Below are 15649 nucleotides of genomic sequence, written 5' to 3' on the forward strand. Positions count from 1 at the left end.
ACAGTGTACAAAGAATGCTGATCATTATCCAGAAGTCTTTCAAGACCAGTTGATTTCATTTATTCAAGATATGGAAGATATGGATTTTTAGGAAACAGCTTCCCAGCAAGACTGTGCATATGACTGCATACAGCCAATACAGTTCTGGATTTCCTCAATTAGTATTTTTCATGATAAAGTCATCTCAAATTGATATCTTGGTTGCTTGGAGCTGTGTGTACCTTGTTACCATATTCTCCTGATCTGAATTAATATGATAGCTTTTTATGGGAATTTCTTTATGATAGTGTGAACAGGAATAGCCCACATATAATTCAAGAATTTAAGGAAGAAATTACAGCAGCTGTGAAGACCAGTTGATTTCATTTATTCAAGGTATGGAAGATATGGATTTTAGGAAACAGCTTCGCAGCAAGATTGTGCATATGACTGCATACAGCCAATACAGTTCTGGATTTCCTCAATTAGTATTTTTCATGATAAAGTCATCCCAAATTGATATCTTGGTTGCTTGGAGCTGTGTGTACCTCATTAGGAGGCCCACCTAGAAACTAGAGGTGAGGTTTAGGTAGTCATGTAGGGGTTAGGGGCCACTTTGACATGCAGAGTGAGACGTATGAACAGAACAGTACACTCTTGTGAAGATTTGATGTCCTTCAGAGTGAGGAAACTCACACAGCGATGAGATTTGTACAATGTTCTCTCAACTGCTATAGAGATATAAATAGCTAACTACTACAAGGCCCTTATAGATAGTCTCTCTCAGTCTCTCTCTCTCTCTCTCTCAAAATTGCACTTTGCAATCTTTCCATAACACACAGCTTAACATCAATGAAAAAGGTGTAGTTATTTCTGGCATTAAAACTGTGCAATTATTGCTCAGCTGATTGTGTGTGTGTGTGTATATATATATATATATTTATCTTATATATTTTACTGGAATCTTGCAGCAGATAGAAACTGACCCCCACAGTCCTGATACAAGGGATAGTTAAAATAATATGCTGTAGAAAAGCTTATAAACTGTGCCTATGGGGTTCTAGTGGTGGGCTGAGACCTAAATCCACAACCCTTCTACCAGGGTTAGTTAAGGGACTATAGAAGTGCTAAATGCTGAAGTCAAGCTTGTATGTGATTTCTCATTTCCACTATGAACTCAAAGGGTTTGCTGTTGAAGACCTAACCTTGACTTTGTGTCTGCAGTTTATTTGATGTCCCTGTCGTTTGTAAATAAACCCTACTGAACACATCTGGAATGTCTGGCCTATTGCTTACTCACCCCAGTCTTCTGCAAACACTTTTAACATACTAGGACTTATTCTTGAAGAGAAATAAGCATATTACTATAGGGTTGCCAACTGCCTGGTTTGGATTAGACAGCCAGGTTTTCATTGTGTGCAGCATCCAGTCAGAATTACCGACTGGACACTAAAGTCAGGTTTTGCAGGTGGCTCCTCCTCTCTCCCACAGCCTCTTACTTAAAGGGTGAGGAAAGGCAGGATCGGAGCCTATCAGAGGAAAGCTGTGCTGTATCACTGCCCCTTGTCTGATGCTGTGATTGGACGGGAAAGGAGGCAGGGCCTAGCACAGCCCTCAGTTCCCATTACTTTTATCAATAAACGCCAGGGCAGGGTGCCAAAGGTGCTCTGTTTTGGTCAGAAAAGAGAAAACCTGTGGACTTCACACGAGGAAAACATGTACAGTTTATCAATAAAATAAAATGTCTAGTATATTCAAGACAAGCTACCTTTCAAGGAATAAAGAAAGGTAAGGAGGAGAGAGAGAGAGAGAGACAGTTTGCTCATCGAACATACTCTGCAAAGCAGAAATTAGTCAGTGTCCTTTAAATCACGGGAAAAGAAGAAACATATACAATCTATCAACAAAACAAAATATTAATATTCAAAGATAATCTATCTTTCAAAGGAACTAAGAAAGGCAAAAGAGAAAGAAAAACCAGGGAGTCAGTCTGCTAATCAACATACACTGCCCGGAGGCAGAAAGGAATGGCTGATGCTCAGTCAGTGTCCTTTAGCTCACCATCACAGACCTGTCCCACCGAAGAAGGTGTGAGGGGTATATTAGTGGATAGAAAAAAGAACCAACCAAACCCAGAACCCTAATACCCTACACCTAGTTTGGATCCTGCGCTTTCCTGACTCAAACGTTTCCAGGAAACCAGAATCAGTTCTGTTAGAAAAACATTATTCTAAGGGTCTTAAAAGCCCTACAATAACCTATTATTTTGTTTGTTGCTATTGCTTATACCAGAAAAAAAGACCATTAGATTAACCGTGCATTTCATATTATTTAGGCCGAGATGTCAGACAGCCTTTATTTTATTAGAGATGAGCTTCGTTTTTTTCTACCGGGTCGTTTCTTGAGTCGGACGCTTCAGGGTAAAGCTCGTTTTTCCTCGGTTAGTTTTTTGGAAAAACGAACAAAAACGAAATGGGGAAAAACGAAACCAGCCCAAAAAACGACGCGGGAAAACGAAGCTAAAAAAAAACCCACCCCAAGCATTAAAATTCACTTTAATACATTAAATACACCCCCCCCCCCCACATCCCGATCCCTCCCCAAGACTTACTAACATCCATGGTGGTCCAGCGGGGTCCCACGAGGGATTTCTCCCTCCATGCTGTCGGGCTGTCTGGCCTGCCTCGATCAAAATGGCGCTGATAGCCTTCGACCTACTATGTCACAGGGGCTACCGGTGCCATTGGTCAGCCCCTGTCACATGGCCATCGGCACCATCTTGTGCTCCTACCATGTGACAGGGGCTGACCAATGGCACCGGTAGCCCCTGTGACATAGTAAGGGCAAAGGCTATCGGCGCCATTTTGATTACTGGCAGCCGACGGTCCGAGTGCAGGAGGTCGCTCCAGGACCCCCGCTGGACCACCAGGGACTTTTGGCAAGTCTTGGGGGACCCTCCTGACCCCCACAAGACTTGCCAAAAGTCCAGTGGGGGTCCGGGAGCGACCTCCTGCACTCGGACGGTCAGCTGCCAGTAATCAAAATGGCGCCGATAGCCTTTGCCCTTACTATGTCACAGGGGCTACCGGTGCCATTGGTCAGCCCCTGTCACATGGTAGGAGCACAAGATGGCACCGATGGCCATGTGACAGGGGCTGACCAATGGCACCAGTAGCCCCTGTGACATAGTAGGTCAAAGGCTATCGGTGCCATTTTGATGTGAGGCTGGCCCGAAAGTCAGATAGTACCAAGGGAGAGTCTTGAGGAGGGATCGGGATGGTGGTGGTGGTGGGGTGGGGGGGGTTGTATTACAGTGAATTTTAATGCTTGGGGTGGTTTTTTATTTAAAAAATAAAATGTGCCCCTCCCCCTGTACAAACCCGAAAAACTAATTTTCCTCGTTGTTCGGGGAAAATCAGTTTTGGGGTTCAGGGCCCCCGACCCATGACGAATCAGGCAATTTCATTGAAATTGCTAATTCATGATAAACGAACCACATCTCTATATTTTATACAAAAGAGAGGGATAGAGAGCCTGTACCTCCAGGGAGGTAATACCAGTCATTCCCAGTGGCTCTGCCTCCTGTTCCTGGGGAATTTCTGTATCCAATGTTGCTTTCTCACTAGGTTCTCCCTCTTGCCATGAGGCAATGAGGGCCTCCAGCTCCTGTACCACCTCATCATTCCCCACCTCCCACTTTCTGTACTTTACAGGGGGAGGAAGAGGTTCTGGTACCCGGACAAGGACTTCAAAGTCTGCATTTACTACGGCCCGGCTCGTAATTTTCTGCACTTTATCCCCCTTCTTCTTTACCCTAGGCCTAAACTTGCCAGGGGAGGGGAGGGAACAAATCTGGGAAAGGAGGATGGGCTCTTCAGCCACTTCTTTCAAAGGTGATGGTTGCATCTTTAACTCTAAAGTCTCCAGGGGGGGGGATGATCGTCCTTTTCCCAGGCAGTTTTCAGGTTGAGGGGAAACCTTCCGTGTTGCACCTCGCATCACTTTTTAAATTTTCTGAGGTTTCACTGACACTTTGGAAGGGAGGGTCAAGGGGAGAAAAATCTTAACTGGACCTGCGCCGTCATCCCCTGACTTTGCCATCCTGGGGTTGGGGGCCACTTTGTGGGTGTTTTTTTCCCTTACTCGATCTTGCAATTATCCTTTTATTGTCCTTATGAACAATGGCCTCTTTAGACTTTCCTCTTGGAAGAGGACTAAAAATGTTCCTTGGGGTTATATTGCTGCTGACTTCTAGCGCCAGTGTTACCACTCCTGGGAAGCTCAGGTGATCCTGGATCCTCCCAGACTGAAAAGATCTGGCAGCCACTCCTTTAGAAGTCGTAGGGGGTGAGACTGAGGCACTTTTTGACTGTGAGGCAAGGGGAGGTGGGGCAGGTGATTTTATCTTCAGGCACCACCCTTTGGTGTGCCCTGTCTGGTGACAGTGATAACACCTGACATCACCTGCAGTGTCATAAACCTTGTAGGGTGCACCCCTTTTCTTGTTGCCTTCCCTCAGGCAATTTGATAATAACCCGGTGGTTGAAAGATTTTAAATGCCTCAAACCTGCTTCCCAATGCTTCAAAGGGATTATGGAGATCTCTGATATAATCTCTCCTAGATTTCTTAAGAGTTGCTGCAATATGTCTTCTGGGAGACAGGGTGGTACATTGACAGAACCACCCTTGTTCCAGGCTCTTTCAGGGGTTTAAACTGCTGGATGGATTGAACCCCCGGTCTGAATTTCCCCTGCCATTGCTCTCTTTACTGTAATCTCAGATGCAAAAAAAGAGACCTGCCTCTCCGCTTGCTTTTGAGCTGCTAAAATATCTTTGGGTCTCACCGCTTTTGCTACAACAGAAGCATATAGATGTATGTTTAAGCCTGGCAGCATGCGACAGGAGAGCATGTGTTGCCAGCCTATGGTTCTGATGCCAGGCAGGTTTCTCCTCTGTGCATCAAGGGGACCTTAATCAGATTTCTCTGTTATGTTATGACCGTTGGTCGCAGACGGCTGCGACTGCGTCTACTCATGTCCTGCACCTCCCTTTTCACCATCTTTGGTATTTCCTTTCAATTTAGAAAGTATTTTTCCCTAGTTCAAAATAAACTGTTTTGCAGCCTAACAAAAGCCAAGCACTGAAGGAACTTTAAAGGGCTTAAGCAAACACAAAATAGAGGTTAAAAAAATGAGGAAGAATTCAAAAAAGAAAACAAGGACAAGGTTTACCACTCCTAAACAAAGCCCTTGGCTTTTGCTGTTACTCTCCCCAGATTTGCGCCCTATCTGCAGCCTGCACTTTTCTAGAAGGTAAAGGGAAAAAAAAAAAAGTGCACCTTGCGTGCGCCGAGCCCGAGGGGAGCCCCGATGGCTTTCCCGAAATCGGAGCGGCCTCGGAGGGAACTTTTTTTGGGCCCCCCCCCACCACCTTCCCCTCCCTTCCCCTATCTAACCCACCCCCCAGCCCTAACTAAATCGTCCCCCCCTACCTTTATTTCAAAAGTTACGCCTGCCCAAGGCAGGCGTAACTTGCGCGCGCTGGCTCACCATCCCCCAGCACAGGCCGCTGTGCCGGGGGATTCGACCCCGTCCCCAGACCGCCCCTGAACCGCCGTCACGCCCCCCAGGACCCGCCCCTTTCCCGTCCCTTTTTCGAAGTCCCGGGACATACGCGCGTCCCAGGGCTTGCGCGCCGCCGAGCCTATGCAAAATAGGCTCGGCGGCGCGCAAGGGCAGATTTTCTTGGGTTACATGCGTATGTTACGGGCGTAGCCTTTGAAAATCTGCCCCACAATCATTTCAATCAACACTAGGAAACATAAATGAGACAATCTCCTTAGCTGTAAAAGAATCGTGAAAAGTTATTTTCCACAGCTGCCTACCTGTAAACTACCGCTTTTGCAGCTCCAAATGCACCTACTATTAAATCTGAAAGAAAAAAAAAAAACATTAAAAGCATTTGGCTTTCCAGCAGAGATTAAAATAAAACCATGTCTCTTCAATTCAGGTAATGAAGGACTTGAACCAGTCCCAGGTCTCATCCCAGTCTGTTGCATAAAAAAAAAAGAGCAAAATACAAAACAATGCATATTTTACATATACACACTTGCAGCACCTAATATCAAGAATGTACCAGAGCAGGGCTTACCAAACGTTTAGCCAATATGACCCCATTTTAGTACTTGAAAATTCATATGACCCCCGAAAACGACTAAAACAAATTAGTAAGGATGCAGTTCCCTCCTCCAATGGTCACTGTACCCTCTCTGCACTCCAGCTGATTCTGCCTCTCAACCTCCACCCCCACCAGTCGATCCATTCTCTTAATCTCCGCCCCTTCCAGAGGGCTTTAAACTCCTCCCCTCCAGCAGAACCCCTTTTTCAATCTCAGACCCTCTTACATCTCTTAGCATCTTTCACCTTCCCAGCCCATCCCCTCTCACCCTCTCTAGCCATTTTCATATCCCCCTAGCTGCTTCTCTTACCCCCAAGTCCTTTTTAACCACCTACTGACCCTCTGTCATCCCCTCTCTCTTTCCCTAATGCCCATTTCCTCCTCAATCTTATCTCCCATCCTCTCTCTCAAATCTCCCAGCCTCATTTCCAGTCCTTCCCCCATCCCACAACTCCTCTTCCCCGGTTGATCTTCTGATATTCCTCTTCTCTCATCCTCCATAGCGAATCCCTCTCTAGCTGATTGAACCCTCAAACCCTTCTGCATCTGATCCATCCTTTCAAACAGCCCCTTCTTCAAACAGCCTCCCTGCCTGGATCAGCAGCAACATTTTCCTTTGGCCCTGGGCCACAGTTGAATGACAACTGATGGGAGAAGAGGGCAGGCAGCTGAAAGGGGCAACATTTTTCTTTTGGGTAAGTTCAGTAGTTGTGCTATGTGGAAAGAGAGGAGCAATGGCAGTCTCCACTGGCCTATGCATACTTAGTCCTCCCTCATGGCTGCTCCCAAGCCCAATGGTGATCTGCAGGTGGCAGCAGCATTATAGTAATGAAAATCAGCACAAGACCTGAGCCAGTGCAAGTTTACCGGCTCTGATCCCTCCTCGAGCAGGCCTTTCCAATTACCATGGAAACTCATGGGAGGGTAGGATCACTACAGGACCTATTAGTGTGTGCTGGCTCACAAGCCTCATGCTAACTTCCACTATTAATGTTGCTGGCACCTGAGGAACACTACTGTTTGGGTAACCTGTGACCCCAGCTGAAGGTTTTGTGACCCCATTTGGGGTCCCGACCCATACTTTGGGAAGCCCTGTACAAGAGAATATATAACAGAATTGACTTAGGAAAATTAATGATTTTCTATTTCTGTTTTATAACTATTTACTTGGAATTTGATGACTGTGAATTAGTACTAAATTATCTGGGTTTCTTGCTGACTTTAGTATGGTTTTTTTCCTGGTAAGAAATTTTTTTTTAAAGTTTAATGAGCAATAATACATGATAGGGTATGAGCTAAAATATTTTGATGTATGTACCAGATACGTTAGAAGGCCAAAACCCCAAAGTCTTTGGCACCCTGGATGTGTGCTGAATTCCAATAACATTTAAATACAAACAAAAACATAGGTAGTATCATGGGGAGCAGTAAAGTTATTGCACTCCACAATATATAAGAGAAAGAGAGAGAGAGAGAGAGAGAGAGAGAGAGAGAGAGAGAGAGAGAGAGAGAATGAATCTATAAGGCTTTCATAGTTTTAAACTATTTATATCACTATAGGAGGGCCAACTAATAGTTCAAGGTGAGGTGTTGCTGGTGGTTTAGGGTGTAGGGGCTGGTTTTACATGCAGAGTGAGATGTACGAACAGCACAGTACACCTCAGTGACTATTTGATGTCATTTGGAGTGAAGAAAGACTCACAAAGTTGATATTTCTACAATGTTCTCTTGCCTTAGCTTGATGGACTCTATAACAGGGTACTATCAAAATGAGACCGAAAAGATTTTCAAATTAATAATACAGAATCTTCAAATAGGTGCAAAACGCACTCAGGACTGCCGAGTCTCATTTTCTATCCTTATTGATGCAGCCACTGCAAAACGCAGCCCGAGTCGGGGGACCGACAGTGCTGTAACTTTAATTGTGAATGATGAGTTTTACAGATACAACTGCCTGACTATTCTGAACCATATATATATAAACATTACAATTATTATATGCATAAAAGAACTATATGCGTTGAAAACATGTTTTGTCTATAGATTAATTTAAGTGTTTGGACACATCTTTTTGTTTTGTGTGTTTATATCCTCTGCTTTTTGTGTTGGTTTCACAGATTTACCACTCAGCATCGGACCAGTCTCTAACCTGCTAATCTTCAGAAAACTACTAAAAACTGGGAGCTCCATATTCAGCAGCCGTGTGTCTCGGAAAGTTAACTTGATAAACTTAACCTGGCTAGCTCAGCCTACAGTATATATATATATATTCAATGGTGCAGCCGCACAGTGCTGAATATATTCAGCTATTCTAAAGTTAGCTGGATAAGTTTATCTGGTTAACCTTAGGACAGGTGTATACGGCATCCAGAGATATCCGGATAAATTATCCTTCTAACTCAATTCCTCCCCATTAGCCAAATAAATATTTATCTAGTTAAAAAGCAGCTGCTGAAGGTGGCTGAATATTTGTAACACACCACTTGCAAAACAAAAAGGTGTGTTGGAACTTATCCAGCTAAGTGGTGGTGAATATTGGTTTTATAGCTCTTCCGGGCGGCTTTTGCACCACAAACCTATTCTTCTAAAACTGTAGCCATTTATTTTCTTTATTGTTCTACCTCACAGCACCTTACCCTAATGTACTTCTCTGATGTTTTTTTCCTTTATTTATTCAAGTGTCTTCAAAATGTATCCCTGTGATGACTACTGTGCCTTTATTTGTTTGAGATATTAAGAATGGAAATGTTGACCTGCTGAAACACTCTTTGCACTATCTAGTTGGAAAAGCATGAAATACACATTGATGATGACTATTTTTACCATCTGTTCAAAAGTTTCCATTAAAATCTCAACATGGCTAGAGCACACTATAAGGTGAATTTTAAAAGTCTGGCACATGCCAAAACCAGGAGATACATGAACAAGTTGGGCTTGTGCGCGCCGAGAAGATTTTAAAAGCTGCCTGGATTCGCACATATCTCCCACAGCGCAAACATCTGCAAAGATTTCGAAAAGGGGCAGGGCATCGGCATGGTCTGGGCAGAGGGTGTGGGTGTTTTGGGCATGTACCAGAGATGTGTATGTAAATACATATACATCTGGGCACATGCCAAGATCTCCTGTCAAATAACTTTGCTTCAGCTATGGTGGCAGTACAAGTTAGAAAATAAAGAAAACTAGGCAGATCTGCAGGGTTTTAAAGCTCATGGCTAACTGTGGGGAGTGAGGGCTATTAAGCTTGGGGCATTTGGAGGATATAGCCGCTAACTGACCGAACTCGGGACGAAATCGTTTTACTGAAAATGGCAAGCCTTTTAAAATTCCCCCACTTTTGGGGTAGAAGCAGCATTTGCACACACAGGCACGCGTCCACTTATAATTCATTGCACATGCGCGCGCGGCCAGACTATTTTATAATGAACATGCATATATGCACATATGTTATAAAATGGCCGCATCCCGGGGTGCAGGCTGGCGCATTTCCACCAATGTATGCCTGCGTGCCAGTATGAAAGTTACCATCCCTGGTAAGCATTCTTAATGCTGCCTTGCTATTGGTAATGTCCTTATGATGTGTTCACTGTATATGAAATGACTTTGGTGCACAGGATGCTGTCTGAAAAAGGACAATATTTAACACTTCCTAGTTCACAGGAGTTCATAGTTTATTTATTTTTTTTTAATATTTTAAATACTCATACCCCGCTCAATCCAAGGACCTAGTGTTGCGAGTGCAGCCTTCTGGAGCCAATGGCGCGAGCTCAGCGCACGTCACTAGCTCATAGGAGAGCAGGAGCCCTTGGGCCATGGAACGGCTTGAGACAGGACACAAGCCGCGCCCCGTGGTGAGGTGTATGTGCAGGAATAGGCGGAACAGAGCTGGTCAGAGTGGGAACACAGGGCTTATAACGTAAGCCTCGGGCGAGGGCTTGGAGCATGAAACATGAGAAAGTCCAAAGAGAGCTTGGAGCACAGAGAGTCAAAGGAAGAGCTTGAAACTTGGAGACTCTGGAGACAAGACGTGGAGCTTGGGACTCTGGAGACAAGACGTGGAGACTTGGAAGGTAAACTCAGTTGTGGAGACTTGGAAGGTGGACATAGACATGGAGACTTGGAAGGTAAACTCAGACATGGAGACTTGGAAGGTGGACATAGACATGGAGACTTGGAAGGTAGACTCAAACGTGGAGACTGGGAAGGGGGACACAGACATGGAGACTTGGAAGGTAGACTCAGACATGGAGACTTGGAAGGTGGACACACAGACGAGGATGCCCTACACAGCCCGTGGGCTGGTCGTGGACCACGAAAGGAGCGGGACAAGCTCAGGGCATCTCACAGCTCAGGAACGAAGTAACACTTTGGATCCTCCGAAGTCGAAAAAGGAACAGGCTAGAATTAAAACATGAAACTTGGAATTAAAAGCAAGGAACCTTCAGAGGCACGGGTTATTCAGGATCTGAAGCATCAGGACTTGGAACTTCAGGACTAGGACATCAGGACTTGGACAACAAAAGGATATGGACCTCAAGACATCTCGGACATGGAACCTCTTAGACATGGAACGTCGGAACGAAGAACATCAAGTACCGGAGAGACAACGAGGGACATCTGGATCCAGAGAAGTGATGAAGGAGTTCCAATGAAGAACCACAGGGAACATCTAGACAAGGAGACCTGGAACATAGAGACAACAGGAACACCAGAACACAGGGAGACTGGAACAAATGAAGGAATCAGGAACAGACATCTGAGCTGAAGAGAACTCCTCAAGAACATCCAGGCAGATGCGAAGATGCTGGAGGAATGGAGCGAGGCCTTTATATAAGGCTGATCCAGGAAGTAGGTGGAGACTGGACATCGGTGGGGCCGCGGCTACTTCCTGCCGCTGGCCCTTTAAGAGAAGGAAGGAGGCGCGGCCGCACACCTAAGGGAAGATCGGAGGCAGACTGCAGGACCTTGGTCAGCAGCCCTGCTGACGACACTGAGGACGCTGAAGCAAGGGAACAGGCCTGAGGCATCAGAGGCGGCTCCTGCCACTGAAGTAAGAAGATTGACGGCGGCTCCCCACCATGAGAAGAGGAACTTCTGGGCAGCCTCCTGTCCGCAGAAGAGGACATCGGAAGCAGTCCTCAAGCTGCGGGAGAAGGCCTGGTGTCAGCGGCATGCAGACCGAATGAGAGGCTTGGTCAGCAGCAGCTCGTGCCGCGTGGGTTGAAGGCTTTGGAGCGGCCTCCAGGCCGCAAGGAACAGCGTCTGCGGCTCCAGCCGCAAAGGCAAGAAGATGGCGGTGGCTCCGGGCCGTGAAGAGACAGCAGCGGCAGCTGACCCGCCGCAGAGCATGGAGGCAGCATCGGGAGGCTAGCTGGTGGCACAAAAACTGCGGTATCGGGAGCAGGACAGGCCCGGTGGAGGTAAGGCCCTGTCTGTGGATCCGCGGGCAGGGCGCAACACCTAGTTGACTCACAATAAAACATTCACAATAAAACTTGTAATATATCAAGACATAAAATAAGTAGAATACAGATAATACAAATAAAACCAATGACTAAAAGTATAAAATCAAATAAAACAAGATGTAATAAAGAATAAAAGAGGATGATGTCAAGGGAGATGGAAGCACACGGGTAGAGCTCCGTGGCCCCGCTCCCCGAATCCGCTTCAAAATACCTATTCTCCCGAGTAAACAATCGGAAGCTCTGACTGCTGGGAGCTCCTTATTGTGGCAGCCTCATGCCCCGGGAACTGCGGGTCTGATCGAGCGAGAGCTTGCACTGCACCCTTACTCTTCAGGTCCACCGCAAAAGCGCTGGAAAATGGCGGTGGCCCTGCTTGATTGATTTATGTGCCATGTGGGTCCGACGACTGGCTAAGGGTGCTCTCTCCCTTGTCAGATCCCAGCTTCCCCTGAACCGGGGTGTCTAAATGGAGGCGAGGTAAAGGAAATGCGAAATCACAGTGGCCGCTGTGTCAGCAATTGCAGCACTCACCGGCCACCTGTTGGGAAGCCCAAAATGGCTGCAGCGCCTGTGGGTGAAAATGTGACATCCTCTTTTACAGAAGAGGCTCTGAAGTAGATCTCTCAGCGAGTTACAGAGGCCCTAGATGGTAGACTTATTAAACTTCAAACATCCATAGAGGACATTAAAAATGTTATGGAAAGCCAGTCTAAACGCCTGGACACAGTTGAGGCCACCATTTTGGATCCTGGGGACCGGGTTTCCGAATCGAAGCACCACGTAGTGGAGCTGCGAAGCCAACAGTGCGAGCTCCAGACTAGAATGGAGGAACAAGAGGACCGAGGACACCGGAACAATTTGAAAATCATTGGCCTCCCGGAGCAAGTAAAGGATGGCGAATTGCGAAATTTTATTGAGAAATGGCTTCCAAGACAGGTCGGGCTGGACCTGGCAGATGAGCGCTTACAGTGTGAACGGATTCATTGGGTGGGCCCTCCACGCGATGGAAATGGCAGGCCGCGACCTGTGATGAAAGCATAAAATGCAATTGATGAGGGCTTTCCATCAGAAAGCAGTGGTAAAGTACCAGAACAGCCGAATTTTGTTGTTCAATGATTTTTCAGTGAGCACTGCAGCTCAACGGAAATTGCTATCACCGGCCTGTAAGGAGCTCCATAAAAGGGGCTTTCAATTTGTGCTGTTGTATCCATAAAGTTGCGCGTCCACCACGACAATAAGGTTCTCTTTTTTACTTCCAAGTACGCAGCAGATGGCTTCCTCAAGACTCTACCACGGCATGATAAGGAGTGAGGCAGGAGTGTTTCATGTATAGTTCTTTGATATTATATCTGGCACGATTCAGTTGGAAGAACCATGGTGGCCTTTATGATGTTACATGGGTGAGCGAGGTGGCCGCAACTGGGGGTTTTCCTGTCATCTGCACCTAGGCCCACTGAGCAGCGAATTCGGAGCCTAGCAGCAGCTGTACTGCCTGGACCGGTGGAGGCATGCTGCCCATCTTGATTCTGGAGGCGTGGCTCCGGACCTACTTCTTTTGGGCGGAGTATGGACGATTGGGAGAGGCCTCCTCTACTACCTGTTTCTGGGGCCCACTGTTCAAATTGGGATCTGTGACACATTTTTTGGGGCCATTAACATTTTTGATGTTTGGCTGGGGCCTGCTTATTTACTAAGCCTTTGAACTTCTGATGTTTGCTGATGTTTGCTAGAGTGGAACTTTCTGATAGGTTCAGGAGGGGAGCGGGGCTAGAGGAGGGCACCCCAGACCCTGTTGTTCCACACGGAGTAGGGTGTGCCTGTGCCTCTTGGAGTGATATGGGTGATAAATGTAATAAGTGTAGGTATGAGTGTGTGGGAGACTGAGGGGGTGGGGGGGAACCACTTTATGGCTGAGTCGGATCTGTTATCTCTGGCTGGCTCAACACATGCCTTGCTGCTTTCCAAGACCCAGGCTGGGGGGCCTTGGGAGTCTGTATGAGAATGGTATCACTCTCTTATGTGCCCTGCTGGATCCCTGGTATGGTGCAGGTAAAACTGTCTCGCTGAATGTGGACGGGATTCATTCCCCGATCAAACAAAAGAAATTATTTATTATGTTCAAGCGCATGTGGGCCCGGGTGGTATTTCTACAGGAAACGCATCTCAGCGATAAAGAACACGCTAAATTACAGAGAGTCTGGGTGAGCCACTGCTACAACTCCTCTTTTAATTCAAAGCAGCGTGGGGTCGCCATCCTCATTCATAAGAACTTACCTTTTCCACCGGCGCAATCCTACCAGGACCCAGAGGGGAGGTATGTTATTGTTGTAGGTACGTTATATGATCAGAAAATGGTGCTGTGTAATATTTATGCTCCAAATGTGTATTCCCCCCTTTTTTTTGCTTCTTTGGTGAGTCGACTAGCTGAGTTCTCTGACTGTCGCTTGGTAGTCGGGGGTGACTTTAATATAGTTGTAAATAAGCAGCTTGATAATCGACCCCATAAGCCTATTCAAATCCAAGATCGGAGAAAAGGTGTCAATCTTTTATGCGACGAGCTACAGTTAACGAATGTATGGCGGGTATTGCATCCCAGGGACACTGACTTTACATTTTTTTCCAATCCACACCAGACTTATTCCCGGTTGGATTATTTGTTGGTGTCGGACTGCTGTTTCTCAAGAGTGATGGAGGCCAGTAATGGTACTATCTCCCTTTCTGATCATGCCCCTGTGATGGTGACCCTGCAATGCGGCTCCAGTGCTCAGACCCCGTTCTCCTGGCGCATGCGTCCAACATATACCTAGACAAAACATTCCATACTTATTTACAAGGCAGTTGGATGGAATACTTAAAACACAATGACACATCTGATATGAACGCAGCAATTGTGAAGGAGGCCGGAAAGGCTGTGATGCGGGGCGTTACAATAGTGTATGTGGCCAGGTCTAATAAAAAATATAATGTGGAAATCTTGCGATTAACTACTGTTCTTAAAAATGCCCAGCAGCAACATATGGCCATATTGACGGGAGAGTCTGGCAGCTGTCGATAGGGCTCGGGAAGCCCTTAATAGCTTGCTCCACCAGAGGGCGTCTAAATCACTCCGCTAAGCAAGGCAATAGGGCTGGCAGATTGATGACTCACCTTATTAGGCCTAGAGGCCAGCAAGCATCTGTAACGGGGATTCGGGACAGCCAGGGGGTCCACCTGAGTACACCTATAGACACTGCGCCTTAATTTCGGTAATATTATGTGTCCCTATATGGCCCTAAGCCTATGGATGGCGATGTTGCTGAGTCCCTTTTTTTTCAATTCTTTATTTTAAATTTTCACTAATTATAACAGCAAAAAGTATACATATACTGAAATATGATCATACAGTAATATTTACCTCATAATAATAATTTTGCCCTTACAATCAATATATCAGTAATTCATTGAGGAAAATTGTAAGACATTGGAATATTCAATTGAGCGATTTAAGGCAATTAAATAGTGTACATCACATATTTTAAAGAAATCAGAGATACAACAAAATCCATACTTCTCACTCTCACACATTTGCTGCTTTTAGGGGGTGTGAATCTAGAAATCTCTGTTACGCAGAAACCTCATAAAAGAGATATTTATGATCTTTATACCATATTTCACACTTATATGGATATCTTAGGAAAAATTTAGCCCCCCTGGCCAAAGTATCAACTTTTGCTGTCCCTTTTTCAAGGGATCTTGTGGTCTTTGCAACAAGTCTCCGCACTAAATAGTCCTATCACCGAGGGGGAAATCTACGCCGTCATCCAGAAGCTCAAATTGGGTAAAGCAGGGGGCCAGGACGGGCTAGGCTCAGAATTTTACAAGATCTTGAAATACACCATCTTGTCCCCGTTGTAGAAATATTATGCCGATCTTTTGCTCACCAACCGCATTGCCGAGGCCTCCAACCGGTCCATCATTGTTGTTCTCCCAAAACCGGGGAAAGATCCCTTGGAGGTGGGTTCGTATAGACCCATTTCCCTGCTAAATGTAGA

The 15649-nt window shown here is 46.0% G+C and overlaps 1 protein-coding gene across 1 annotated transcript in view; it reads right to left on the reverse strand.

Moving 5' to 3' along the window:
* The window catches only part of ITGA8 (integrin subunit alpha 8), a 560404-nt gene that overhangs the window by 286731 nt on the left and 258024 nt on the right, over positions 1-15649 (reverse strand). The window contains exon 14 of the mRNA XM_029588821.1: positions 5864-5909. Coding sequence (XP_029444681.1) covers positions 5864-5909 — 46 coding nt within the window. The remainder of the gene's footprint in view (positions 1-5863; positions 5910-15649) is intronic.

The sequence above is a fragment of the Rhinatrema bivittatum genome, chromosome 2 (assembly GCF_901001135.1).
Source record: "Rhinatrema bivittatum chromosome 2, aRhiBiv1.1, whole genome shotgun sequence".
Taxonomy (NCBI): domain Eukaryota; kingdom Metazoa; phylum Chordata; class Amphibia; order Gymnophiona; family Rhinatrematidae; genus Rhinatrema; species Rhinatrema bivittatum.